Below are 27,578 nucleotides of genomic sequence, written 5' to 3' on the forward strand. Positions count from 1 at the left end.
TAATAAGTAAAATACTGAACTCTAGTGGCAATGTGTAACCAGTAACTACAGCATTTTGGTGGATGGAGTAGGTTGACAAAACAAGAAAGCCTTAGCCTGTATCTATCTTGGCAAGTAGTTAGTCTTTGAAATGCGGTAACTTCCGGGAATAACAAAACAAATACGCATTATACTCATTGAGGCTCAGGGGCGTTTTCGGTGGCATTTGTTATTGTCACCTGTCACGATCAGACGTCACCAGTGCGGATCCATCATGTTTAAAGCGTGTTTTGTTTTAGCGTACGGATTTTGTTCTTGTTTAATTCTCATTTTGGGGATCGCACTAGCTTTGTCAGGGATCTTTTCGAAAATAGTCGAGAGAGTGGTGGAAAAGGTAAGAGAGTCTTGATCTAGTCTGACATGAATTTTAGGATGCTATATATGGTCATCAGGCTGATCAAATGTTAAAAAAACTATTTGCTTGAATTGCTAATGTTAAGGGGAAAAAGAAAGATGTGCTCAATCATTCTCTGGCCTACTTTGTTGTGAAATACTGCAACACTATGACCTCCATTTCCACGTGATGCCAATTTCAGCTTGGTCAGCTTCTGTTTTGTAATGTAACACTTTTTTTCTATGTTTTTTTCCTATAGGAAATCGTATTGAAGAATGGCACCGATGCATTTGATGCTTGGGAGGATCCACCAGCCCCGATTTACATGCAGTTTTATTTCTTCAACCTAACTAATCCCTTGGAAATGTTGGATGGAGACATGCCTGCTGTCGAGGAAATCGGACCTTACACTTACAGGTAATAAATGTATTGTATCCTAATATTTTATTATAAAAAAAATGTCCAGAAAGTGCAATATTCACAGAATAATTACAGACGTATCTTGTCCAGAAATGGCATATAAAGATGCAGCTTTGCCATAATTTATATTGTATTGCTATGTATGCAACTCATTGAATACAATATGGACTTCCAGTAAAATTGCTAGTAAAAGAACTGTTTTAGTGGTTGAATGTTTATTTTGTTTCAAGTGTAACAGGTTGGGAAATAGTAAAACAAGATAATCAACTATTTCAGGCTCCCAACACTGTTCAAACAATGTGCAATGTATTATTTATTCCTTATCATTGTGTGGTTTTTATATTTTTAGTGTTTTGCTGCATACTTCATGCCCTACCGTATGTTAGAAATAGTTAAAAATGCAGGTTACCATAATATTTGGTTACTTTTGTGCTTTTTAAAACCCCCACGATGGAATTCCATATAATTCATTATAACAGCACCCTTTTTAATGAACTAACGTCACACAAAAAGCAGTTTTCCATGGCCAATTTCTTTCTTTTACCTTTTTATTTTTTGTTCAATCTAATCCAGAGAGTACCGGTTAATGGAAGAAGTAAGCTTTCAAGATAACGACACCAAAGTAGCCTCAGTCAACACTAAAACCTACATATTCCAACCTGACATGTCACGGGGTCCGGAGAGTGAGCTCATCAGGACTGTGAACATCCCTGCTTTGGTGAGGACCCTTTAAAACTTTTTTTCTCACATTTTCACCACTATAAGGCGCACTTAAAGGTCTTAAATTTACTCCAAAATAGACATGGCGCCTTATAATCCAGTGTGCTTTATATATGGGAAAAAAATAAAATGTGTCATTCATTGACGCTGCGCCCTATCATGTGGTGCGCCGTATAGTTGTGAAAATACAATAAGTCAATTTGACTTGAGAAGAGAGACACCATAATTCTCCCTTTTTTCCCCCCTGCTGTCTAGACGGTGATGGAGAAGTTCAAAAATGATCCTATTATTGCCAACTTCATATCGTCCTACATGAAGACCAAAGATGAGGGCTTGTTCACCACACGTACAGTAGGGGAGCATCTATGGGGATATGAAGACGCTCTACTGAAAGCTATCCACGCTTTCAAACCTGAAGTGGATCCCTTTTTTGGACTTTTCTACCAGGTAGATAATCATATAAAGCTGATTGTTTCTATTATGGAAACTAGCCGTGAGTTAAACTCCTATTTGTTCTAACTGCATGTTTTATTGATGCAATGTAATTACAGAACAATGCTACCAATGATGGTCAATATGTGTTCTTTACGGGCCAGCAAAACTACATGGACTTTGCCCGAGTAGATACTTGGAACAAACAAAGGTAAAACAAGAACAATCACCTTGCCTTTAACTTGCCTTATTCTCCAATCAGTGAGCAATTGATTGAATGATATGATATTTAGTTAAAGAGGACCAACTGATAGAATGTGTTGTTTCATCATCTTGGATGATTTGACTTCAAATTGTCAATAGCAAATCTCTGCATGGTATTCCCACTTCTACAACTGTACAGTTCAATTTTATTTTTATTCCTTTTTTTGCAGCTCGCTAAATTGGTGGACAACTGACGAGTGCAACATGATCAACGGAACCGACGGCGCCTCTTTTCATCCTGTCCTCTCAAAGGATGAAATACTCTACATGTTCTCCTCAGACTTGTGCAGGTGGCTTAGGCGACACTTTATTTGACTTTATTTTGGATTATCCCTAAAAGTGCAATGTACATTTGACATTAAATGACCAAAGCTGACAGCCAATCAGGTCCCTCGATAAGCAAAACATATGACCGAAGCACCGGGAAGCCAACAATGACTGTTAAAGTCAACAAGAACTTGATCAGTTTCACTTATCATCACCTTTCTGTCTTTTCTTAGGTCTATATATGCAGTTTTTGACACAGATGTGGCAGTGAAAGGACTCCCCGGCTATCGCTTCACTCCCCCAAGTGACGTTTTTGCTAATGTATCCATTAACCCATCCAATGCAGGTTTCTGCGTCCCTGCCGATAACTGCCTCGGCTCGGGCGTTTTAAATGTGAAGCCCTGCAAAAAAGGTGGGGAAACATCACTTTTAAAGGATTTTCCGTTCCTTTTAATGAATCATTTATCCATTTTGTACTGATTTCAGGGGCCCCGATCATAATGTCGTCACCACACTTCTATCAGGCGGATGAGAAATTTGTTGAGGCGGTTTTCGGCATGAAGCCTCGCAAGGAACATCATCAGACCTTCATTGATCTCAATCCAGTAAGACATACCTTCACTTGTTTTTTATGGCTACTTTCTCATGGGTGAATTCTAGTTTTTCTTCATTTTTTTCTATATATATTTGCTATTTAGACCTGTCATGATTATTTTTTTAATTTTCACAAAAATATGCTTTTCAGATATTAAAATTAATGAATAAATAAACTGGATTAAAAGAGATATTGTAGGGCAGAAACATGTATTTTTATTAAAGGTTTCTATTAGAAAAGGAAAAAGTTGAGTTGTGTAAATATTGGATTTTTAAGTATGTTTTGACTGTTAGAGTAGACACAGGTTAAATATTTATGACAGCTTTGTTTTTTTGCTTTGCAGCTGACTGGAATAGTCCTGCAAGCCGCAAAACGTCTCCAAATCAACGTCTACATCGAGAAAATTGACACATTCAGGTTTGGAATTCAAATGCATGTGAAATATATTTTATTATCATTTGATATGAGTTCATACTGCTTCAAAATTTTGTCTATATGACTCATTTGTGACTGCAAATGAATGCCATGATCACCTTAATGAAGGGACTTTCCTACAAAATTATCAGAAGATATGATACAAATTATAATACATGTTAACAAATGTACTACATACACAGTATTATTGAAATTTGAATATTCTTCTTTTTTTCAGTCAAACTGGAAACGTCAGAACAGTGATTTTACCTGTTGTTTATCTGAATGAGGTAAACACAAACATACCTAAATATACATCATAGAAAACATGTATTAAATGTCCATTCTCCACAGAGCGTCATTATCGATGATTCATCGGTGGCCAAGTTGAACGCCGCGGTGGTGGAACAATACGTTTTGGTAAATATTCCTTTTATACTGATCGGAATCGGCATCCTGTTGGGCGGAGTCTTCATGTTGATGATGTGTCGTCACAAGCTACCTGAGGTAACTGACATATTTGGACTTTTTTTTTTTGTCATTTAAGTATTTTGTTTCAAATATTGACTTTCTTTGTGAATAGTATTCACAATATTGATGTACTATTGCCATTTGCAGAGTACTCCTGCAGAACGCCAGCCGCTTCTCACGTCCTAAAGACAAGAAATGAAACGCCACATTTTTCCCTGCCGAAGATAATTCAACAAATCTGCACCTTTTGATTTCTGTGTACGTATGCTTGTGTGTTATACTCGGTTGCATCAACCTAAACGTTACTAAACTAATCAAAACCAGTAATAATAATTCTATTTTTTTTGTTTTAACTTAAACCCACATCCTGCTTATTTAGGCCTCAAATTGAATGTGTAAATAAATCATTTTAATGCATATTTTATTGGAGGTAATGCCAAATGAACGTAACCAGGAAAAAACAACAGTATTGCACACTAACACTATAAAGGGAAGATTTTTGTGTATTATTTTTCAGATTGTATACCGTATTTTCACAACTATAAGGCGCATTGCATTTAAAGGCGCACCGTCAATTAATGACACATTTTAATTTTTTTCCCCATATATAAGGCACACTGGATTATAAGGCGCCCTGTCTATTTTGGAGAAAATTTAAGACTTATAGTCGTGAAAATACGGTATTTTCTTTAATTCCAGTAACTGTTGGAAGAAATTCTTCAATCGTATTCTTGAATGCAATGTTTTGCGAGGTGACCACTAGAATTGCTCCTTTTTTTTTTTAAAGCCTGTTGGTATTTTTTGAAGTGAGTTGCATGACTTAAGTTACTCTATTAGGTTACCTGCTACTTTGTTAGTTGTGTAACAAGCAAAATACTACAAAACCGCTCACAGCTGATACAGAAAAATGTTTACATCTATGTACACGCTCAGAATCTCAGCTAAAACTTTTGGGACATTCGTCGTGAGGCAATTTCAATAATAAAGTCGTCGTGCTTCAAGTTATTCTCTTTTTTCTTTCTTGTTTTACTATCTTTTTTCTGACTAACTTCCAGGTTCACGCTTATTTTTCCTTTTGATTATGGACAGAAAATGACAGTTGAAACTTTAAAAAGTACCTAAAAATGAAACGTTTTAATGGAATGGTACTTATTTGTTGTTCAAAACCATCTTTTTTTTCATCCTTTGTTACTGTAATACTTTGTAGTGTGCCCATAGGGAAAAAAAACCATAAAATACACTTTGCCACTAGAGAGCAGAAGTGATCTCCTTTTTATTTAGATTGTGATGCATTTAAAAACGCTGTGAAAGATTTGAAAATAATATAATTACTAAAATAATAGAGAAAATATACATTTTTATTTGTAACTCTTGACTACTTTTTGTTCAGGTAAGTTGTTGTTCATAACTTCATTTTGATCTAAGCAACATTAGGATTAAATCTATATTGAAAATAGGTATTTTCTACATTATAAAAAATATATTTCTTGTTTTTCCACATTTTAATTTTATTAATGGTTACATTTTGTGATAATTGGTTTGTTTTAGATGTATTCACTTCTAATAGAACATATTGTAGTTATGTATTTTGTAGTATTTAGGTATTATTTAGTTTCTTTGCTATGCATTGTTATTCCAAAACATCCAGAATTGTATTCCTATTTGTCTAATTCTTTTTCAATCTTTGTATCTTGGATACAACCATCCCTTTTTCCTCATTGGATGACCGTCAAATGACGTCACAAATCTTCCGAATGGATGATGCTGAACAGCAAGGAGGGGGTTTAGGAGGGGGGGTTCTTGTCCGGACCTTGGTAAGGATTCAAAATCAATTTTACTTTGCTACAGAATGACCTAAGCAAAAATATGGCTATCCTAAATCATGATCATTTTTTAATGTTTTGTTTTTGTCAGCATATTTTTGCTTATTCAAGAAAGCGACCTTTCCAGAAGAGGATGGAGGTGACTTGCGACTGACGGCTGTTGGTAAGTCATAAACATCCTCGTCACTTGTTTTCCTCCAAGTCTTGGAATTTGTGGGAATTGGAAATTATTCCTTCTAGTCAAAGCTATTTTAAATTTTATTTGTTATACTGGCAGATCAGGCAAATATATGGTAACATTGGGGTTATTTAAAGTATCGTTGAGACTGATATTGTATAAGCAGACACGTTGTTTAATGGCAAAACTATTATTACTTGTTTATTTGTTTTTGCACTACCACAGCTCCCCAAAAAAAATATTTTTATGCCATGAGTTTGATTTTGCATTACCCTGGTTAATGGAGGATATTTTTGTATTTCCTTGGCCAATTATGGCGCTAAATGTCCAATCCATTTGGCGTCAGACTGAAGTGAAATTAAAAAGGGAGGTAGTGTTTAATGTTGAAAAACAATCAACAGATTATCTTTGTTGTTGTGAATTCTGCCAGATTAACCCCAATTCCCAAGCTTACATTTATTATCAAATGGTTCCTGAATCCTATTAGATTGTTATTCTATGTTGCCATGGGAGCCATAGTTGTTTTTTTTACTGCTATTATAAACCATATTGTGATAAAGGGGATTATCATCATACTTTATTTCTACTGCATCACAGTAGTTATTCAGTTGCAAAATTAATATGTAGGACGTTAGACAGGGTGCTAGACTAGCTACTTTTGTTGACATTTTTGTCGAAATTTAAAAAAAATGGATGTCATAACCCTGGATTGGTCACCAGCCAATCAACGCGCACATACTGTAGAATGTGTAAAGCACCAATGAATACTTACACTTAATTTCACACATATGGACAAAAATATATTTTCTATTGATCCTTTTCATTCCTATTCTGAACCCCTATCCTCAAAAAGGTTGCAAAGGGTGCTGGAGCCCCATTTTATCACAGAATTATAAGTATAAAATAGGTAGGAAAAGAGCCTATGGGTCATTTTATTATTTTTTGGACATTTTAATGACTAAAAGAGGTTTTTGAATGAATGCTTTTGAGTTAGCAGTGAACAAGCATTTCCACAGAGCATAGCCGGCAGTGATTGTCTGCAGTGCAGTTGACCTACTTACACAAGGCTGGCAAAGTGAAAGACACAAACACTCCGCAAGGATCAAGCTAAGAACGATAGCGTGTTTTTTTATTCGAGGAGGCGAGCTCACTAGGATAAGGGATTTGAATGATTTCTTGTGTCTACCTAATTTGGGGATGACACGTCAGTAGGATTTAACATGACTCCATAGTCTGACTAAGGAAGGCAGAGTACTAAATAGTCCTAAGAAAGAACCAGACTTCTCATTAAAAATGCAACATAGTGTACATCGATAAATTACAGAAAGTGCATTGTAATGCAGGCTGCAACATGTGAGGATTATAGATGAATTAAAAAAAAGAAAAATGAAATAGCATTTCCTTTATTTCCCAAGTTGTTTTTTCCTCTTTCTAAATTGACTGTTAATAATTATGTCACCAATGCACAATGGTGGTAACAAACCCAAATTTTCCTTTAAAATGGTTATGAAAAACAGTACAGGAACATAAAATAATTGAAAATAATTCAGCATGCATTGTTATGCAAAATATATTATATAAATATATAATTTGTTGTCTATTTGCAGGCTTCAGCTTCCACAAAATGAGGACGCTTTTTATCATCCATCTCAATGCAGCAGTATGATTGGTGCGTCCAATCTCTCGGGGGACACCCTGATTGCGTGCCACTTGCCGCTACTTCCGATTCCCGCCTGGCAGCTTCCTGTCCAAGCCCTTTGCGGTTCCAACAGGAAGCCCGGCTCCTCGGGTCTACTCAGAGCAGCCTCCCTACCAGAGCAGGACAAGATCAGCCAGGAGAATCCCATTGCTCCCAGTTTGAAGCATTTTTCCAACAGTTTAAGTCGTCTCAATGAGGATCGAGTAGAGGAGGATGAAGAAGACGGCACCAGCGATGGCATCTCTGCCTCATCCCCAGAAGAAACTAGAAAGGAAGAAATCCGAGGTGGAAGAAGTCAACGATCACATAACTCGTTTCTTCCCAATCCAGACCCGGATGAGGACGACGACTTTGGTGATGGAGACAATCTTCACAGATATTATGAGGATTCCTCTTTCGTATTGCACGGAACTTCCAATTGGGATAAGAACACCGATAATGAAGAGGTCTTCGCGAACGTCGTCTGGAGTCGTGAGGTCTCACTTCAGGGTGAAAGACTCCATGTCCCCAATCACAACTCCTGTTGTATCCACAACCACCTCAAGTCTTCATCTGGGATGTTCCCAAAAAGTCAAACGGATTACGGTAGTGACTCTTCTTGTGGCAGTTCTGATGGAATTCTGGTGAACTTCTGCGCCATGTACAATCGGAGCAACAACCTTGCTGGACTTCATGACCTCAGCAGCCCCGAGGCTTGCGGGTCCCGGTCATCTGAGGGGTCAGTATTCCTCAACCTCCAACCTCTCCCAAAGGAACGCAATGAGCAAACGAGTCCCTCGAAGGAGGAACTTTTAAAGACCACCTCTTACTGGTCACCTCAGGATCTTGACTCAGACCACGCTCTTTACCCTGTGGAGTATTCACTTCCTCCGGGTCTTTCCTCTCTGGAGGTGTCTGACCTCAATGCCTGTCTTCAAAGCCAAACTAAACTGGTGACTAGTACTAATCAAAAGTACTACGAGCTGGTAACGTGTGATCTTTTGTCCCAGTCGCCTTGCGGAACTGGTTGCCTTGAAGAACAGAGTGTCGGTGGTACTGAGCATCACTTTGTCAGTCCAAAGATGAGTGGGCAAGAAAATAAAGACACGGAGGTAAGGTTAAAATCCAATGTGGCTCTTTACCTGATGATTCAACTAATTGCCATTAGATCCACAGTCATAAGTCATCCAAAACTCTAAAAATGGTGGTATTCAAATCCAGAATGTGACTATCATTAATATATTTTTTAAATGCATCTCAGAAAGTTGTTCTGATCCATCCTGTTCTCTTTTCTCTCAGGATCAACAAAGGGAATACCCTATGAGCCATGATTATCATCTTGCTAGCACATCCGAAGCAAAATACCCCTCAAGAACTATCAACCACATCCGGAACAGTTGCCAAATACTCTGTTTTCGTTGCTTCAATCATAGTTGTACATGCCAGAGTACAAACAGTACAACAGTTCAGAAACGGCGAACGTCAAACCAGGAACAATGCCACAATGAAGACGGTAAGATTTTGATTACAGGACAAATACATTCCAATCCCGTGATATATGTTCTTGGTTATTTCTTCCAGGGACAAGTTTGATCGGCTCCAACAAACCACGGAGACCAACATCTTTACCGATCCAGCCTTTCGTGCTTGACCCTAAGGACACATGTCAATCCAACACCCAACCAATGGGTTGTCTAGTGGAGCAATATTATATAAAGCAGAAGAAGAGCAAGACATTTTGCAGCTCCCAACCAGCTTTTAAGCTGAAATCAAAGCCATATTCCATAAACAACCATTTCTCCATATGTCTGGGGGATGGTTCCAGCTCCGACACCTGCTCCACTTGCACCCCGAGCCCAGACTGTGTCCATAACCAAAATATATGGTCTCAGGCCCACTGTAGTCCAAGGCCAGCCAATACAAAAATGGGTGTAAACCATACCAGTTCAAAATCCAATCAAGACCCAAATCCACAAACTGGTTCAGACTTGCTCCAAGGCCCATGCCAGCCAAAGTTTGTCCGAATTCCAACTTACCAGGATCTTGTTAGCCTATCCTCCCCTACGGAAATCAATCAAAGACCTAATCAGTCCCATAACCCAAGCTATTTTGAGTCAATTCTCTCTGATAGCTTAGCCCATAACCATGACCCTGATCATGCAAATGTTCTTCCAAAGACTCCACAACCTCCTGGTTTTAGTTTATCAGCTGCTCTTTCCTCAGTGGCCCCTCTTTCTTCTTTGGGTTCTCTTCTGTCAATGGCTACTTCTGGTTTAAACCAGCAGAAAACTCTGGAGGGCGTCCATGTCGGTCAACATCATGAACCTCTGCTCACGAATGACCTGCTGGCAACGGACATCTCACCTGCCACTTCATATGAGTCCCTGTCAATCAGTCATCTCCAGAGGAGAGGTGAGAGTGATTTTTTATTAACCCTTTGGCTGCCTGATGCTGGAAGAATGTATGCTTCTTTAAAATTGCGTTTTACCTACAATATATGAAGTTTCTATTCCCGTCTCTTGTATACATTTGGAGACCATTTCTAAACCGAATAGTATACAAAAATGAGCTTTCTGAGATCATTCATAGTTATTGTAAATATTTTTTGGGGAAAATCATAACATTTTAGAGTTGAAAAGACAAAAAAAATCCATTTAAATGTTCGCCTGTACTCTTTTGTTTACGTTCAAACAGCAAGATATTTTCATTTTTGCCAAAAATGTGCTTTAGGCAGTCAAAGGGTTAAATGTGCAACATGGAACTGAATAGCAATATAAATGATTTGACTTTTGTGGGGGTTGTCTTACCGGTGAGGGAACTCTTTTGAAAAGGATTTCGCATTTTTGCCTCAGTGGCGCTTTCAATGCCCTTTAGGGGCTTCCTCTCAAGCATGACCTATTTTTAACTCTCCCTGCACGGGATTGGCTGAGCCATCTGCTTGCAAGCCTATGCAAGAGCACAGAAATGATGCAGTAAAAACTCTGCACTAATGATTAATCAGCGTCATAAATATTGGAGTCACTTTCAATCCTTAATGAGTGAAATTTGAGCCGAGCGATGGAGAGAGCTCGACGGCATTGCTGATGTGCCGTGAGTGCGGCCCGGCCCTAAAGGCAGCGTCAGCATGCATAAAGAATTCACTGTGACATTTGCAGAGACAAGCCGGCCTCACATGAGGAAATGAATTCTCACTTTTATCAGATGACCTAGTTATTGAAGAGAAACTGGTAAACTTGTTACTGCACTCTGTTCCATTTAAATACATTGAAAAATCCACCAGTACAATAAAGGCAGAAATTCTCTGTCTAATCTAAAATACATTTATGGTGTATTTTTTTCTATTAGCTAATTTATCAGGTATGAAGATGTAAAGCATTTTTTTCTCTTATGCATATATATTTTTTAAATTTGGGTATAGAAATTAGGCAGTCTATTTCATATGATTTTTTTATGGCACTACCAAGTTAAAAAATCGAAACATTTTAGCAAAAGCAGGTTTTCAAAATGATTTGTTGCATATGCAATCATTTTTTATTGTAATTTATTTTTGTTTGCAGGTTTGCTGAGGTCTGTGAGCAGGGCAGTGGATTTAATTATTGCTCATTTTGGCAACAGCAGAGACCCAGAAGAAAAGGTGCATAGATTATGCTTAAGTTTATTTTGTATAACATTATTACATGTATATTTTTTTTTACTGTTTACACCATAGATCCGTCTGGGCAACAGCTATTTAAGTGCTATGATAGCCAGTCTGGTTCTAGATCATCTGTGTCCAGCAATCCAGAATATCCTCGAAGACGGACTCAGAGATCACAAATTAGATGTTGTGGTTGGTCAGCGTCGTAACTCCTCCTGGATTGTAGTGGAGGTCTCAACCAAGCCCGGTAATTGGAAAATAGGATTTTATAAGCATCTGTTTTTGCTCCTAACTTCATTTTCCCTTTTGTCCAGCAGGTCCTTCAACCAAGGCTCTCCACAGCCTGGTTTGTAAAATCATCAAGTGTCCACAACTCAGTAGCCACAGCATGCGACTGAAGGCCTTCCTCATGGGTTTGCTTAAGTGAGTTTTATTTTCTATGGATTTTTTTGCTTCATTCTAATGTCAGAAAGGCTGCTTACAATTGCTTTTTTACTCATTTTTTTCAGTTTGAGAGCTTTGGAATTCTGGCTCAGTCATCTCCACAGTCAAAGAGGTGAGTGCTCATTCAGTGTTAAAAGCGAGGGATTATAGCACTTTAATGGTCTTGCATCTTGGCTAGAAGACTCACTGATGCATTTCAATATTTATTGACAAATAGAAAATGAAAAAAATGTTAGTCATTTCTTAATCTGGACCTTTAGAATTATATTAATTATATCAATATACTAATAGTATGTGCAATATAACTCCCGAGCTACTCTGCTCCAGGTACAGGTTGAAATACTGTTAGAAATTTCAAAGAATGGACCTGACTGGAATATTGGCGAGTGCATAGTGGTCTTAAAAAGTCTTAAATTGTATCTTTTTGAAATATGTAGAAACCCAGATTTGTTAGAAAGGGATTCAACTAAGTGGACATGCCAAGTAAAAATGGTCATCATGAATTGACTAACATTCTATAATGTATTGCCCCCTGTTTTATACTGTTTTGGTATTAAAACCTGTATATGTTGTTTCTCTTTCTGCACAGGTGTGGTGGCATCACACTACCACAGCTGGGGCTTCTTGTCCATGTCACTGGATCGATGCCAGCCGTTGTTTCAGGAACTTCTGCTTCTCCTGCAGCCTCTTTCCATCCTGCCCTTTGAGCTTGACCTGCTCCTGGAACCGAGACTATTACATAATCAACAATTATGCTCACTGGGGGAGTGTCTTTCCCCCTTCCCACCTTTTGCAGGCCCTACAGACCACCGGACTAATGTGTATTTACAGTACACTTCTGAGAATCTAGCTTTAAAGAAGAGGAATAGTGAAATCAGCAGACGAAAGTTGGCCTTCACTCCTGTTCCACAACAAACAAATGTAAGAGAGGCTCATGTCAGTAGACAGAACGGTGTTCGCGATGAAGCTCCAATACGTGAGGACTACGGGAATATAGAGAAAGATGGCGAAGCCTCAGCTAGGGTTAAGATTGAGAAACCCTGTCAAGGTGGACTGCGGTGGGCCAAACTTTTTGGAGCTGCAAATGCTTCAACCGGTTTGCAGACTTCTTCTCAACATCAGGCCAAACGGTACGTTTTGATATGAATTTGCTTCAACAGCTAAAACAGGTTGTGACCAGAGTGGTATTGGTCCCTGACAATGTTGACATTTGACAAGGTTGTGCTTTGCCACCAATAGTGTTCATAATTCATAATTTTGGTGCTTTTGTGGGGTTCTGGATTCCCTGTATTGCAGGGATACCATAAATTTTACAAGCGTTGCCATCCGAATTGTACTTTATTTTGGTTAATTCATGTTTCTGCTATATTATGTGCTGATCTTGTTTTTCCTCCAATGACTATTTTTGCAGGTGTGATCGTCCATCAAGATGGCTGAATCTTGACAGGTCACATCTTGGACTCTTGACTCAATCTTTCAGATCGCTGAAGCCATGAATTGGTGAGACTGACAAAGACTGCTAGGCAAGTTTTTTTTTTTCTATAAGAAGTCTTCCACACTACACTCCAGCTAAGGCGTTCGTTCTGCTGCACTAATCATAGAGAACACGAATAACAAGATTAACAGCTTTGGCAGACACCCTCGTCAAGCATTGCCCATACTTTAATCTAAGCTGAGCCCGTTATTAAAAAAGTTTGTCGTTAACTTTATGTGCTAAATCTTTTTAAAAGGTTTCTACCAGACGGATTGAATGACTCATAACGTCTGAACTTAAGTTCTTGTCAAACAATCAGAAAAGGCGTCCAAGTCAGGAAGGATAAAAAATATCCAATAATCTAGCTCTAAAATACACTTAAAAGTGAAAGTCAGTTATTCTATATGGGGAATAATGGCACTAATACCCATAATGCAATGTGTCAATGTAGTCTTGCAAGGTGTTGTCTAATCAATTTATTATTTTTGTTGGTAGTCTTTGGTCATAATAACTTTGTCATTCTCTGGAATACCAAAATCCTTAATTATTTTTAAAGTTTTTATCTTTTATTTCCTCGCTAAATTTATTTATTCAACTCTAAACTTCCTTGTTTTAATTGGAAGGATGCCAGAAGAAGCCTAATACAGATATATTTTACGTTTTTTTCTGCTAAAAATGCATCATAACACAAAGAGTAAAGTCCCCAGATGCAAGTAATTTATTACTGTTTAATGATGTTTTTTGCATGTGTTTTTGACATGTTGCATGGTTCTGCAAAAAAACACAGTTGGTTCTACAGTACATCTTGTCTGTTATTCTATTTATGTTTGTGTGGATGATTTACAAATACGGGTTAATGTTTAAAAATGGTCCCATGGAAATATGTCTAAAATCCTCTAGTATAAACAATAGTAAGCCATACTGTAAACCTTTGTTTTGTTAGACTACTAGTTTAAAAAAAAAGTGTATGCATTGAATATAAACAAAGATTTGCACATTAACTTGCAATAATTAATGAAATGGTGTAACGTGTAACAAATGTACCTTGAAGTGGATCCTTTAATGTCCAAAGACAATCATTTCAATTAAAATAGTAGCATATTTATGAACTAAAACTTTTATGGAAAGCTCTTTTCTTCTCATTATTCTTTATGTTGCTTTTTCCTGTGGCATTTTTCTCCAAAGCTTTCTTAGAAAGGCGACCAAAAGTGTGTCCGTGCATGAATTTGTACCCTGCAAAATGTGTTTTGATGAGGAAAAAAAGTTAAAATTAGTGTTCTATTAGGTTATTTTAAAGATGGTGTACACCTATGTCAATATATTATTGGCCTATACATACCTGGGATATGTCCTGTAAAAGATGGAACCACACCCTTGTGTTGTGATTGATAGATTGTACGAATGGACGGGTTCAGGTGATCACCGTCGTCTCGCTGCTGCTTCCCGGACTTGACCAGGGCCTCATTGGTGGCGATGGGATAGCCTTTCCCAAACAGGAAACGGTATTTCGGCACATGCCCTGTAAATCCTTATCCATTTTCATAGTTATTTGGGGCTCTGCCCAAATTAAATTGCTTCCTTTTGAGTAGGTAATTTGTTAACTGTTTGCTGTACCTGACATGTAGTATTTACTGGGTTGATCATCATCAAGTGGTTTTGCAAAGGTTGAAGGGTGGTAAGATACGACTTTATCCAAAACTTCAGTTAAGGGGGCCATTTGTCCTTGTATCTAAAAATAATTAATATGCATTACCTTTTTTTTCTCTATAAAACTAATTTTCCTGTGAATGTTGCTATTTATGGACATGTCTTTCCTCTTTGTAAGGTGGATGACATTACACTACCTGAAACAGAGCTTCTCCATTCATAATTAATGACTGATTCTAATGTGCTAATAAAGGCAACTTAGGCCCTTATATAGCCACCATCTAGATTTTTTATATTACATAGCTATGGTGCACATTTCAAGTAAAGAGAGGAATTAAGTGTTCTACTTTTGGCTGTTGTTGGGTGGAGTTGACAGCAAGTGATGGATCTGTTGACGTCTGATGGATATTTGCATACATCTCCTGGTAAAAGTCTGAAAATGCTCTCTGACATGTTTCAGAGTAGCTACAGGCAATGTAGTTCTGCCTTTTGGGGATGAAGCCTACAAATAAAAAATATGATTAAAAAAACAATAGTGACAGGTAAGTAGTCAAGTAGTAGGTAGACTATAGCACCCCCAACTCTGACAGTGATAAGGTGAGTTGAAAATAGTATTGAAATCATATTACAAGGCTTAATGATGTTTGTATTGTATGTTATTTGCTCCCAAATAATACTAAATACATTTTTTTTTTGTTCTGGTTGTAACAGATGATGCATATTTGTTTTTGTTTGAGTAGGGAAAGATGATTTGATATACTACTGCTGTTTTTGAGGTAAGAGTATTATTTATTTTAAAACATTGATGGCACAGAATTTGTGATGTAAAATTTCAGTTCTCCTTAATAATAAGTACCAATATAAGTACATATCACACTTATTTAATGATTATTTCTTAAATGGGCTGAGTACAATATAACCAAAATAATTGACACTTAGTACTCTACAGTCACAACTAGTACATGTATTTGTAAGATATTTACCGGTGTAACCTGGCAAGATCCGACCAGCGTGTCTTTCTGGGATAGTTCTTAGGCTCCCAGCAGAACCCGAACCCAGAACTGAATTCCTTAAATCACCCATCATCCGGGCCATAAAATTAATCTCTTTCCTATGTAACTGTGGATAATAACACATACACAAATTGAATTTTTGCCACTATATAGTTGTAAAAATATAATTCTCTTGGGATGCTAGAGAAATGTACTCACTGTGTAATGAAAAATGTGGATTGTGGCTCCTAAAGAATCTTGTTATCATTCTGTATTTCTCTTATGTTGGTTTTCCGGGGGGGGCCCAACGATTCACCTGCATTGTTGTTGACTGGTTGCATAGGTATTGGTTTACCTGGTGTCTATACACAATTGCTACGAAACAGAGATGAGGGAGAGGCTTATAAGCACTAAAAGCCATGTTTAATGACATTTAAAAATGTAAGATGGATAAGCGAAATGCTGATGTAATTTTTTTAAGTGGTAGAATATTCAGTGTATTTGGTTTCTGGTCATTTTTTATATTGTGAGATAGACCCAAGTAATATGTAATAGCGTTCTCTAGTGGTAGGTAGTCACAATCATTGGGGTGGGGGTGGTAGAGTATTTTTAAATGGCAATTTGTCTCAGTGGTGTTGGAGCTGGATAATTTCAAAGGTCACTTTTTGTATGTGTTTGGAATGTGGGAGAGTGTGATGGTGGGAGTAGGAGAAAGATTATTTTCCTTCAAATCAGATGTTGTTTGTGTACGTGTGTTAGAAAAGGAGATAAAAATGTCTCATCTTGGTTATTAAAATAGCCATATACGATCTGAATATTTCAAGTACACTTGCTCATTTGCTTTTTGCGCAAGAGCCATTGTGAGTAAGCCTTGTGTGTGTTTTATGTTGGAAGTTCAGATCATATCAGCTCATAGGAATGTCCATTCTACACATTCCTTCTGTCGCGCAGATTGTCAGCGCTGTTGTGAAATATAGTTGCAATCTTCATAGGCATACACTGACAGAAATACTGTACAAGTGAGTCACAATGACAACTTGATACTTTTTGATACGTCACAGCCTCCAGGCTTAGAAAGTAAAAAAAATAAATGATCTGCCCCCATAAAAAGGGTTCATCATCACACCAGTGTTGAGTCAAACAAACATTTTTTTATCAATTATACAGTGATAAGATGTGATCTATATATTAACTCAGGCATCTAAAATGAATTTAAAAAAATATTAACTTCTTCATAGCAACCATGTGGATAAATAAAATGTATCCATAAGTGTATGCCATTTTTTAATGGAAACTTTAATCAACAAGGTACAAGAAATATGACTTTATTTGAGCATCATAGCTATTCTACTATACTTATATTGGGTCAAAGCCCCATTATTTGCCACCACAGTAAACCTAGTTTGTCTATTTAGATGTAAATATCCTGTCATGTCATGCTTTGCATTCTTCACAGGTACATGGGAGTCCTGGGGGACTTGGCTGGAGTTTGCTTTCTATGAGAGTAACAGTAAAGTGTGAGTATACATACATTGGCAGCTCTCCACTCAGGTAGGACGGCAATCGAGTAGAAGGCGTGGTCCGGAAACCGCGGAGGCGGATCATCGTGGAATGTTTTGAATTCTACCTGAGCAACTCATGCTCAAGAAAGCTCTCCAAACAGGATCCTCGCTTAACTTCACGTCCCAGTCGTATTGCAGCGCTCGAAGTGGCGCCAAAGCAAAACCACGATGAATCTATACAAGAGTTTTGGTAGCCGGATGGAAAGCTGGGTGGCTGAGCAAAACCCACACCATGATTTGCTTGAGAATATTCCTGAGGACTCTTCAATGTCTTCAAGTTGGGAGAAAAATACAAGAGCTGACTCTGTAGATTCAGGTGTGGAGACAGCCAGCACTGACACTTTGTTTCCCGCCTCGGCGTTGTCAGTAGATATGTCAGACGTGGATTCCCTTGCTTCAGGATTATCGTATGACAACTACAAGGTGTTATCAACCCTGGGATCTGCTTCTCTGCCTGCTTATTCGTCCCCCCGTGCTCTTTCCCAAGCTGCCACACCTGGCAGAGGTAAAGGATCCTCAATTTTGAACCAAAAACTGAGGCAAGCACTTCTAAGGTCAGAATCCAGGCGTGTGTCTCAACACCTTGAATCCGATCAACCCCAAACTAGAGACTCCCTGATCAGGAATGAGAGTTTTAACTCATGGGACATCAACACTCCGTCTGCATTGGCGTTGCCGATATCAGAGACGGACAAATTGTCGCTTTCTTACAGAAGCAGGATGGAACAAACTGAGGGAAGATTGGAGGTGAGCTAGGGTCCTTTTGGTTTGCATAGAACTCAACCTATTTTAGGTGGGGGCTGGGTAAGGATGCCTGGAGTATTTGGAAGTTTACCTCATTCCAACAGCAACACGTTTAGTCTTGTTCCCTCATAAATTTGGAAGGGAAAGCTATCCAGGCTTTTGTCACCAGTCACACATGGCATCAAACATCACAGTCACACTGAAACAAATCTGTAGAGCAAGACTGGTGGTTAAACCAGTCTTCCTACATGCGTCGTGCCTGCAGGCGGTACAAATAATGGAAGGGAAAACGCAACTGTTACTTCAGGATGAAATGTTCTTGAAGTAGTTAATTACTCTACATGCCGTACTCATGGAATTTCTTGAGTTGGTGAAAGTTAACTAAATAATTCAGGCATCCAAGAGTTAATTATGTGGTAATATTGAGCATTATTTAAAGTTCTATGTACATATATTGTTTTATGTACTAAGTAAGGTAGTCAAAACCTGCAATAGAGGATTCCAATGGAGATTTTCTCAATTTTTCTTTTGCGGTTTGAATAATTTTAGTCATTAATGATTGATGGATGTCACCCTCTGAATGTTGAATTAACCCAACTTAGTAATTATGATGCCCTTTCAGTGCTGTTTTTTTTTTTTTTTTTTTACCTTTGAAGGTCAAAGTGAAGCATCTGAACTTTTGAAGGATGACAACATACAAAATAGTTTCCAATCATTTACCAACTGCAATTAAACTGCAATTAAACTGTAATTAGATCTTATTATTTCAGCTATGGGGCAGGTACAGGGAATTTTTAAAAGAAGAAAAAGGATTCTATTAATCAGGCTAGGCGGGTTGAAGGTGAACTAAAGCGAGAACTAATGCTGACTATATTGTTAAAGCTCAATTAACCAAAGACGAAACAGTTTTATTATGCCACATGGGAGTTTGGGTGGATTTCCATTGTGGTTTCGAAGCATAAATGACACATTTTTCCTCTTTTTCAGAGTCAAATAGACTCTAAAAATCTGAGTCCTGGATTAAAATACTTGGAGCAGGTGTGCCAAAATTTGGAGGACATGGCCAAGAAAAAAATAGCCAAAGATGGTCAAAACTTGGACCAATCAGGGATTCTTCACAGGCAGGTAATTGTGCTGAGCACCCATCGTATGACAATTGCTTCATTTTGATGACTAGTTCAACTGCTTTTTATTTTCCAAAGCTTTGCAACATAAATTCTATTGTCTATGCTAATGGCCGCCTCCTTCTTTTGTCAATCTTCAAAGCACTACCAGTTATTAGAGCAGTCTACGACTTATTCCGGACACAGGCGAGAGCAGCTGCGGAACAAGGAGATAAAAAATGATGAAGATCCTTATGGACATTTTCGTCTGAGATCAGCTTCTGATACAAGTGTATCACCGATGAATTTCCGTGAGTTTTTATACATGAGTAGAGTATGCTTAATTCGAGTTGTTAATTGTCCTTTTTTTCATGAAACAGGAAAGTTGAAGTTGAACTTGAGAGATCAGCAACGAAGTACAATAAATCTTTTGGACCAAGGAGCCAAGGACGATAAAATACGGGTAAAACTACATTTTAATTCACTGAAACTTAATCTACTACATAAAAATTGAATTACACCCTGATACCAGTATATATGGGTATAAATATCAAGCAGGTTTTTTAAATTATTTGTTTTTTATGTATAAAAAATACTTTTATTTATAAAAAGTAAAACATAATTATTAAAAATTATACATCAACAACTACTACTACTACACTGACCGCTATTCAGCACAATTTTATTTATAACAAACCTAAAAAAAATAACTGCTGCTGAAAAAAAGAATAAAACACAATCTAAAATTCTGGAAATTATTAGAATACCAAGTGCTTTGGTTAAAATTAATATTGTTAATCACTGTTAAAATGCTATTGACTTTGAATTTGTATGTTAAAGCTGCTAAATTTGAAAAAATACCAACATAAAAATAATAAAAATTAAATAGCTTTCAAGCCAGTTCTTAGATATTTGGTAAGTATTTCATACATAAGACGTTTTTTTCTATATAAAGGAATGTTGTTGTTGTTGTTTATCGAAGTCTGTTTCTCATCTGTACTATTATTAAAAAGGTGGACATTCCGGATAAAAGCAACAAGAAATACAAATTGAAAATCGGATCTTTGAAGAGAGACGAGTCCAGTCCAAAAGACAGAAATAGGTGAGCTAGAACATTGTAAATAAGCTCTTGATGGGAAGCACGTCTGTGCCATATGGTGCCCAATGCTGCCGTCCTGCCTCAACCTGGCGCCCGGCCACCCTTCGCCAAGCTTCCTGTTTTTCTCTGAATCATCTTCTCATCTCAGTTCAATGTGTTGTTATTCTTTTTGCAGCCAACTGATGCCACCTTTTGAAAAAATCACGAGCCGGCGACAGCTAAGCCACGGTTTCAAAAAAAGATGGAAAACTCTTTCCCTGCCTGCGGCACATTGACACGACAACAAAAGTAACTATATACCCTTTTAACTACAAACCCCTGAGAAAGTAGATGCAGTTTACATTGCAATTTATGATATAACGTACATAGATGCATATATTATTGCAGTATTTTGTATTGTGTACATTTGTAATATAGGAAGCTCTACAAATAATACATTTGTGGGACAATAGGCTTTTAATAGGATATAGACAGATATGGTATTTATTTTATTGTGCACCCTTCTGCGCTTAAAAGTTTTGAAACTGATGCTGCTAATTGTTTATTTGTTAACATGGTAAATCAGCTTATACCTTGAAATACTAAGTTATAGTACTAGTTTTAAAGTGGCCCCCACTTGATGTACGCAAAAGAATCACTGCCCAGTTTGAGTTCACTTGTATTTAACTTTAAAATTCAATACTTGAGCAAGTTTTTCAAATTTTATTTTGCTGCATTGTCAATTAAACTGTGCAATAAATAAGAAATTACATTTACTGTTGTTTACACTACATTTACATTACCTCATAATCTAAATTTTCTTCATTTGTCACGCTAATTGCAGTTTTGATGTTACATTAGATTTTACTTATGTATAATGTGTTCATACATGTATATATTTAAAAAAAATCTTGTATAGAGAATTTTAGATGCAAGCAAAACTTAATTTTCAGACATCTGGTAGATCTTGAAACACAATAAAATTGTAAATATCCTAAGTACTACTACCTACAATAGTCTCCTGGTTTTTGGTCCTAAATTAGATGATAATACATGACTGACATGGATGAAAATGAGTTGTGATCCAGTTTTTAGAAATCATTTTTCATCATTACAAGATGATAAATGCGAGACAAGAGATTTGTCATTAATTTAATCTTTATTCACCTTGAAGGGAAGGGCGGGTTTGACCACCCCTTGGCATTTCCATGAAAAGAGAAGACAAACACATCCAACCAAACAAGGGAGGGTGGATAGGATTCCAGTCCATACGTAAAATACATATATTTACTATTTATCGAACCGTTGGCATCCAATAGTCCCATACAGCATCCATCTGTGCTATTAAATATAGAGATAAGTCATCTGTGAAGGGGGAGGGATTGACGGTATGTGGGTGCCAATGTGTTTCTGTGTGAGAGAGGAAGAGGGGGAGAGCTTATAGTCGACAAAGGTGTGGCAGAGCAGCGATACGTGGCGCCCGCGTTTTGTCTACATGATGCCGCAAGAGGACAGCGGGTTGGCGATGTGGCAGGTGCAGGCCGACTGGCAGTACTGGCGCACAGTCTGGTAGCAGCTGCGGTCGGCCTCCCCACCCCACTGCACCGGCCCGTTGGGGTCGGAGGGCAGCCGGCTCAAGATGCTGGTGTTGATGGCGAGGGCCGCCAGGCCGTAGTCGGTAAACAGCACGGTTTCGCGGCGGCAGGTGGGGCAGGAGATGAACTTGTACTTGGGGCACGACTCGTAGAGGATCTGCAGGCATTCCTCGCACACCGAGTGCAGGCAGGACAAGATGCGGGGGCGCTTGCCGGCAAAGTTGTAGGTGTGGCCGCAAGTGGGGCAGTCCAGGGGTTCGCAGGGCATCGGGGGTCCCGAAGAGGTGGACGACGAGGACGAGGACGTGGAGGAGGAGCGTAGGACGTACTGGTTGACGATTACGTCCTCCATTTTGTAGTGGAATTGGTGGTAGCAGATTTCGTTGGCACTGGTTTTGCGTTGCGCTAAGAAGCTCTGCTCCCGCCGGACCACCGGCGCCTGGGGGGACGCCATCGGCCTGGGGGTGCTTACCGTCACGTCCAGCGTCAGGTCGTTGCAGCCTTGGTTGACGATGATCTCCCCCTCGCCGCCGCTGTCCCATGCCACTCTAGGGGGCGGGGCAAAGCGAGGTTGGGTGACGGGCACCGTGCACTCGCGGGGGAACTTTTCCGATTGGATGATCTTGACCGTGTCCATGGGGATGGTGACCGGTTGACGCCTGAGGCAGGACATTTGGGATATCGGGAAAAGGACGCCGAGGGGGGTTTTAAAGAAGGGGTGATACCTCTGCCTTTTGTTGGGCAAGAGAAATGGGTGGCGTTGGCGTGTGACAGTCAGCCATTAGATGGCACGTGTGGACGAATGTCCATCGCCATGTTGATGAAGACACCCCTCCCTCTATTTAGGTGGAGGTTCCCCGTCTAGCCCGAGTCCTTGTGGGGGCTAGCCGGGTTGAAGAGTGGAGCCAGAGCACCTTTGATTTGATAAATAGTCCAGCTTTTTAGACCGGTGTTGGCTTTTTGCAGCTTTTAATACATCCTATACATTGTATGTTAAATTATATTAGGTGCGCAGATTTGCATGCAAATGCAACAGTTTAGTTTGATTTTGCAGGAAAGTATTTTTCGGGGTCAAGTGTACTATCTCCCACGTTCCTTGTGAAGAAGATGGTCAAGTATTTGAGGGGCGGTGGTGTACTAGTTGGATAGATTCCTTATTTTTTTTTGGAATTCCTGCAAGCTTGGGCTTGATATTTCAGTTGAGGAAGTTTTGATAAGAGTCAAAAAAATGTGGGCCTCCGTCTGGCTTTGATAGTTTGGGTGCATCTACCTGTGAAAACAGAACATGGGGAAGATTGCCTGGTTAGGAATTTCAAAGGTATGTAATCACATTCATCATGATTTACAGATTTGACATTTGGGATAAAGTTTGAGCAGGAATTTTGGTTTTGATTGTGAGGAGATTTTTAGTATAATCTTTGTAGTATGTAAAAGTACTGAGGATGTGTATTTTTCACATACTTTCCTTGGAAAACCATTTCTGTGTCAGAGCAGGTGTAAAAATAAACAGATGTCAGGTGAAAGATGTCGACAGTGACAGACATGCTTCCTACTCACTGTCAACAACTTGTCATCCTCTGAGCTCTCAAACACATAAGAATCGATCTCGAGGGATTTTTTTTCTACGCGTGGGTGTGTTCCAAAAAAAAAAAAACATCAAGCATCAAGTTGAACTCTTTTAGTAAATACGACAAATGTCCTTCATTTTGTACTGTGATGATTCACTCACTCGAAATAAGCCAGCAGAGGAGGTGACCCACATGGTGAATAAAGAAGGGAAAAAAACAGAGCACTTTTCTATTTCTGGTTTGGGTATGCGCTACTCTGTCTTTTTAACAGCGACAGGCCTTCACTCTCACATGCAGTGGATATATTAGACCCCCCCCCCCCCCACACACACACACACACACACCAAACCCCTGCTATTGTCTGCCCAGTCTCACTCACTGAGGGCCTCTAACACTTTGCCCAAAATAGCAATTGCCTGTTCCGCCACCATTTCACAAGTATGTGATAATGTTCTGTGTTGAGGTTTTGTTTTAAAAGTGTCATAGTGATTGGAAAAGGTGGACATGCAAAAAAGAGGAGCAATTTAAGGGGGTTTCTTCCAATTTTCTGATAAGATACATCTATCAGGACTCTAAACTTGCGGAAACACGACACATAATTCCTTCTGTGTAATAACTTCGGGGTGAGGTAACATTATTATAAGATGTTTGGTACGATTTGTTTTGCTAAATGCAAGTATTGGTCATTGATGAGAAAAGTGGCACCTAATGAGTTAAATATAGGAATGTATTGGATAAAATAACTTTATTCATCCCGTATTTGGGACAAATACAATTTATATATACTTGAAGTGTATTAAGCCATGTTTTTGCCTTCACTGGTGGTGAGTATACTACTACTAACAATCACTCCAGTAGGACTTAAATAAATAAGATCATGTACCAAGTCTAAATTGAATTTATCATTGAAAAGTGTGGACTAAGTCATTAATGTCTATTAAAGCTGAAGAAATGTGAATCTATGCTAAGTTATCTGACGTCCACAAAGAAATAGACCATTTAAAAATAGAGCATAATGAGGTGAGACGTCATTTTATTTCTTTTTCTAGCTATAAACAGCATTTTTTGGCGAAGATAAAAGCCCAGAGGCTACAAAGCAGCTAAAATTACCCCCTTGTCTGATTAGCAGACAACAACAGAGGGTGATAAGAGACCCCCCCTCAGCCTGAGGATGGGATGCTCTTTGGCGCAGCCTCCATCCTCATCGACGTTAGCCCTTTGCTGTTATATAAGGGGCTTATCCCAACAACCCGCGGGAAATTTTGCAAATTGCCATAGCTAACCAGGTGTTTTTTTTGCGGTCAGATTTGCAGGTACACGTGCAAGGCTTTTCTACACAGGTGAAATCAAGGTAAGCATCTCACCTGTAGATTATCATCAGGGCAGAAAATATGACGCACATAACATTGTTACCCGTATTTTGACCCATTCTTCACATTCCATTGGACTATCAGAAACAAACATGTTGTTAAACCTGTTCTTTTTGCAATTTAGTTAGGTTGAATACAGTAAAAAATGGCTGTTATGGGTAGATTCTTTAACCACATTGTATGCAATCTAACCATTTTGCAAGCATTTCTTTCCTGTCTTACCCTTCAGTTTGAAGGTAGATTACAAACTTGGATATCCTTTTGTTATTGCTTTAACTCTTTAATTAAATTTGTTTCAAAAAACACAGTATACTTCCTACCAATATTTTATAGTGCATAACTTTTGATTCCCTCCCCATTAACCTCAATTCAAATGGAAATCTAACATACATATGCAACATTATTCTTCAAATCTCTTGATTTGCACTACATACTCCACAAAAATAGACCTTAAATATATTTTAACCGGGAAAATTTGACCTCTACTTCCGCCAGTGGATGCAAAAACGTCAATAAAAGGCATGAATCAAAATCGAATGAATACACCTGTGCTTAGAAGCTATTGAGGAGGGGGAGACAAGGATTCTTTCTGAATGAGTCATCACTCAGTCTCCTATGAAGCCCCCCCACAACCCCCCGCCCCTCAAAACCAACCTCCACATCATTTTCACCTCTGTCTATTCCCACTAGTCAGCATAAAAGCATGCTATCATATATTCTAACCTTGACTCATTAAAAAAAAAAAAAAAAAGCGCAGTGGGTATTATGTTGTATTTGATTATATAACATGCCATGACCTTGGCGCTGTTTTGAGTGCAAATCCCACGGTTTACTCTACAGAGATAATGCAGTTGCTCACTTGTGTGGCAAGAAGAGTGTTGATTTTATTCCAAAACGTTTTTTTTAACATCTTTCACCATCCACTTGCTGTCTTCGGCCATTTTGCAACTCATTTCCGCTAAGTGCTCCTCTTTGTCCGTGACAGCAACATGGCAGAGGTGCGCGCAGGCATAAAAAAAAAAAATCCAAAAGCCGTAAACATCAGACATCACCTCACAAATGATGGATGAGCTTCTGCAATACGCTGACTGTGGCGCGGGGTTATTAAACCATATTGATTTTTTTCCCCCTGAAAAAACGCTCATTGTCTGGACAAGCGCAAAACCGGTGTTGACGAACCAAATATTTAAAATGGAGATGCTTTTTTTTGGCCCAAGAGAGAGAGATGGAGAGAGAGAGGGGTGCATTCAAGATACCCGGTTATGCAATCGTAACATTCCCCACTGCAGCACCAATGTACGGGTCAGGATGATGATGGATGGAGAAGAAACACACACTTCATCCACACTGGATAAGCGTCTACCAAATGTTATAATTCCTTGATATCTACCTAACAGGAAGGTTGGAGAACCTACTAACCAACCCCGACATATCCTCGGATTAAAAACAATACATAACATCATCAAAATACTGATTTCATGCCCTATGTAAGAACCCAAATGTCAACATGTGCAATGATGCAAACGCCACGCAACCTCGAAAACTCATCATCATCCTCACCATGAGCTGTGTTCAGGTACTGCCTTGCTCAGAAGGCTTGAGGAGGAGAATGCAGGATCTGCTTTGCGTCAAGAGGGAGGATGCAGGCGATGTTAAGATGGAGGAGGCAAGGTGGAGGCATGTCCGTATCTTTTGTCCTTCACTCCAGTGCAGCTTTGACTACATCTCAGATTCTCTCTCCATCCTTCCTCTTGCTTTCCACTAATGTTCTACTCAATCCAATCCCGTCTTGAATATGACTGAACCGCAATACTTTTCTCACTGCCTCGCTCTTTCTCAGCCGTGCTAGTCACAACACCTCCCTCCTCTTCCTCCTGCTTCGTCAGTTCCAGGCGAGCGCACCTCACGGTTGCACATGCGCACTTTTTTTCCCCCTCTCTCCACCCCCCTTGCTATCTCACCCTCTATCTCTCCATCACACACTCCCTCCCATGTCCTCTCTGCAGCACACACTGCAGTGGCTCTGCAGGCAGTATCGCGCTCTCTAGTTGCTAGAAAAAATATTTCAGCCAATGAAAAAACATGAGCATTCAACCCCCACCCTAACACTAACTAGTGTGTCCACATACAACCACACACACACACACACACACACACACACACACACACACACACACACACACACACACACACGTACAGGAAGTTGGCGCAAAGGCAGATCTAATCTACAGAGAGCCGGTAGAAGGAAATGAAGCATTAATTCACTAACAAATGAAGTTTGATAAAGATGCTGACTCCTAGCCATAAACTCAAGCCATTGCGCACAATATTTATGGCATATATTGCACTAAATGGAGCATTTTAGAATTAATATTCAGATTTTTTTGTGTATAAATGGATTAAAAGAACTGGATTAAAAGCCCTGAATAGTCAGTTTTTCTATAGATCTAAAACAATGTTTATTTTAGCTTTTTTTTTGTATGTTTTTAGATTTTACAAAATGATTTTTGAACTAAAAACTGAAAAGATTGATTAAAAATGACAGTTATTGATTTAAAAGGGGGAAATCAGGAAATTTAATATACATCTATACTCTTCATTTTAATTTTAAAAGTTGGCACTCATGATTTACTTTCCCGGGCCATAAAAAATGATGCATTGGGCCAGAATTGGCCCCCGGGCCACCACTTGGACACATATGCATTAATTAATAACTATTTTTATGGCTA

General features: G+C 38.7%; 5 protein-coding genes and 1 long non-coding RNA gene across 9 annotated transcripts; 4 read left to right on the forward strand and 2 right to left on the reverse strand.

Annotated features, from left to right (window-relative positions):
* The first annotated feature begins 123 nt into the window (after positions 1-123).
* scarb2c (scavenger receptor class B, member 2c) lies at positions 124-4,957 on the forward strand. The gene is made up of 12 exons (XM_077737892.1): positions 124-373; positions 633-790; positions 1,367-1,511; positions 1,769-1,960; positions 2,065-2,156; positions 2,380-2,499; positions 2,710-2,888; positions 2,963-3,081; positions 3,415-3,488; positions 3,724-3,775; positions 3,840-3,992; positions 4,104-4,957. The coding sequence occupies exons 1-12, from the start codon at positions 254-256 to the stop codon at positions 4,140-4,142; spliced, it is 1,443 nt and encodes a 480-aa protein (XP_077594018.1). The 5' UTR covers positions 124-253; the 3' UTR covers positions 4,143-4,957.
* Positions 4,958-5,695: 738 nt separating this feature from the next.
* On the forward strand, positions 5,696-14,305 carry LOC144210757 (uncharacterized). 3 transcript variants are annotated; one of them, XM_077737613.1, is made up of 11 exons: positions 5,696-5,770; positions 5,871-5,942; positions 7,565-8,747; positions 8,935-9,148; positions 9,217-10,047; positions 11,193-11,269; positions 11,345-11,519; positions 11,587-11,695; positions 11,782-11,828; positions 12,306-12,846; positions 13,128-14,305. In XM_077737613.1, exons 3-11 carry the CDS (start codon positions 7,620-7,622, stop codon positions 13,210-13,212), a joined length of 3,207 nt encoding a protein of 1,068 aa, XP_077593739.1. In that variant the 5' UTR covers positions 5,696-5,770; positions 5,871-5,942; positions 7,565-7,619; the 3' UTR covers positions 13,213-14,305. The 3 variants fall into 3 exon arrangements, with proteins under 3 accessions (XP_077593739.1, XP_077593738.1, XP_077593740.1); XM_077737612.1 differs by lacking the exon at positions 5,696-5,770 and having other exon boundaries at positions 5,779-5,942; XM_077737614.1 differs by lacking the exon at positions 5,696-5,770 and having other exon boundaries at positions 5,779-5,942; positions 11,590-11,695.
* On the reverse strand, positions 13,886-17,434 carry cimip2b (ciliary microtubule inner protein 2B). The gene is made up of 7 exons (XM_077737956.1): positions 17,290-17,434; positions 16,185-16,204; positions 15,821-15,956; positions 15,185-15,339; positions 14,805-14,919; positions 14,530-14,718; positions 13,886-14,423 (listed from the first exon to the last, which is right to left on the reverse strand). The coding sequence occupies exons 1-7, from the start codon at positions 17,432-17,434 to the stop codon at positions 14,293-14,295; spliced, it is 891 nt and encodes a 296-aa protein (XP_077594082.1). The 3' UTR covers positions 13,886-14,292.
* Positions 17,332-19,752, forward strand: LOC144210987 (uncharacterized). The gene is made up of 4 exons (XM_077737957.1): positions 17,332-18,138; positions 19,123-19,260; positions 19,402-19,549; positions 19,619-19,752. The coding sequence occupies exons 1-4, from the start codon at positions 17,560-17,562 to the stop codon at positions 19,750-19,752; spliced, it is 999 nt and encodes a 332-aa protein (XP_077594083.1). The 5' UTR covers positions 17,332-17,559.
* Positions 19,753-20,072: 320 nt separating this feature from the next.
* Positions 20,073-21,330, forward strand: LOC144210841 (uncharacterized). The gene is made up of 2 exons (XR_013329470.1): positions 20,073-20,340; positions 20,513-21,330. It is a non-coding gene; the product is annotated as an uncharacterized LOC144210841 (long non-coding RNA).
* A 126-nt stretch (positions 21,331-21,456) lies between these two features.
* rnf208 (ring finger protein 208) lies at positions 21,457-26,841 on the reverse strand. Of its 2 annotated transcripts, none has more exons than XM_077737753.1 (2): positions 26,410-26,841; positions 21,457-23,181 (listed from the first exon to the last, which is right to left on the reverse strand). In XM_077737753.1, the coding sequence occupies exon 2, from the start codon at positions 22,582-22,584 to the stop codon at positions 21,808-21,810; it is 777 nt and encodes a 258-aa protein (XP_077593879.1). In that variant the 5' UTR covers positions 22,585-23,181; positions 26,410-26,841; the 3' UTR covers positions 21,457-21,807. The 2 variants fall into 2 exon arrangements, with proteins under 2 accessions (XP_077593879.1, XP_077593881.1); XM_077737755.1 differs by lacking the exon at positions 26,410-26,841 and adding an exon at positions 25,709-26,042.
* Between the last annotated feature and the right edge of the window lie 737 nt (positions 26,842-27,578).

This window comes from Stigmatopora nigra, chromosome 17 (assembly GCF_051989575.1).
Source record: "Stigmatopora nigra isolate UIUO_SnigA chromosome 17, RoL_Snig_1.1, whole genome shotgun sequence".
NCBI classification, from domain to species: domain Eukaryota; kingdom Metazoa; phylum Chordata; class Actinopteri; order Syngnathiformes; family Syngnathidae; genus Stigmatopora; species Stigmatopora nigra.

Coding starts and splice junctions, on each gene's coding strand:
- scarb2c (XM_077737892.1), top strand. CDS start 254: ATGTTTAAAGCGTGTTTTGTTTTAGCGTACGGATTTTGTTCTTGTTTA. Junction 374..632: donor TCGAGAGAGTGGTGGAAAAG/GTAAGAGAGTCT, acceptor TTTTTCCTATAG/GAAATCGTATTGAAGAATGG. Junction 791..1,366: donor ATCGGACCTTACACTTACAG/GTAATAAATGTA, acceptor AATCTAATCCAG/AGAGTACCGGTTAATGGAAG.
- LOC144210757 (XM_077737613.1), top strand. CDS start 7,620: ATGATTGGTGCGTCCAATCTCTCGGGGGACACCCTGATTGCGTGCCAC. Junction 8,748..8,934: donor AAGAAAATAAAGACACGGAG/GTAAGGTTAAAA, acceptor CTTTTCTCTCAG/GATCAACAAAGGGAATACCC. Junction 11,829..12,305: donor TCATCTCCACAGTCAAAGAG/GTGAGTGCTCAT, acceptor CTTTCTGCACAG/GTGTGGTGGCATCACACTAC.
- cimip2b (XM_077737956.1), bottom strand. CDS start 17,434: ATGATCCGCCTCCGCGGTTTCCGGACCACGCCTTCTACTCGATTGCCG. Junction 16,205..17,289: donor AAGTCCCCCAGGACTCCCAT/GTACCTGTGAAG, acceptor TCTGTTTCGTAG/CAATTGTGTATAGACACCAG. Junction 14,424..14,529: donor TTTTACAGGACATATCCCAG/GTATGTATAGGC, acceptor CACATTTTGCAG/GGTACAAATTCATGCACGGA.
- rnf208 (XM_077737753.1), bottom strand. CDS start 22,584: ATGTCCTGCCTCAGGCGTCAACCGGTCACCATCCCCATGGACACGGTC.
- LOC144210987 (XM_077737957.1), top strand. CDS start 17,560: ATGAATCTATACAAGAGTTTTGGTAGCCGGATGGAAAGCTGGGTGGCT. Junction 18,139..19,122: donor AAACTGAGGGAAGATTGGAG/GTGAGCTAGGGT, acceptor CCTCTTTTTCAG/AGTCAAATAGACTCTAAAAA. Junction 19,261..19,401: donor CAGGGATTCTTCACAGGCAG/GTAATTGTGCTG, acceptor CAATCTTCAAAG/CACTACCAGTTATTAGAGCA.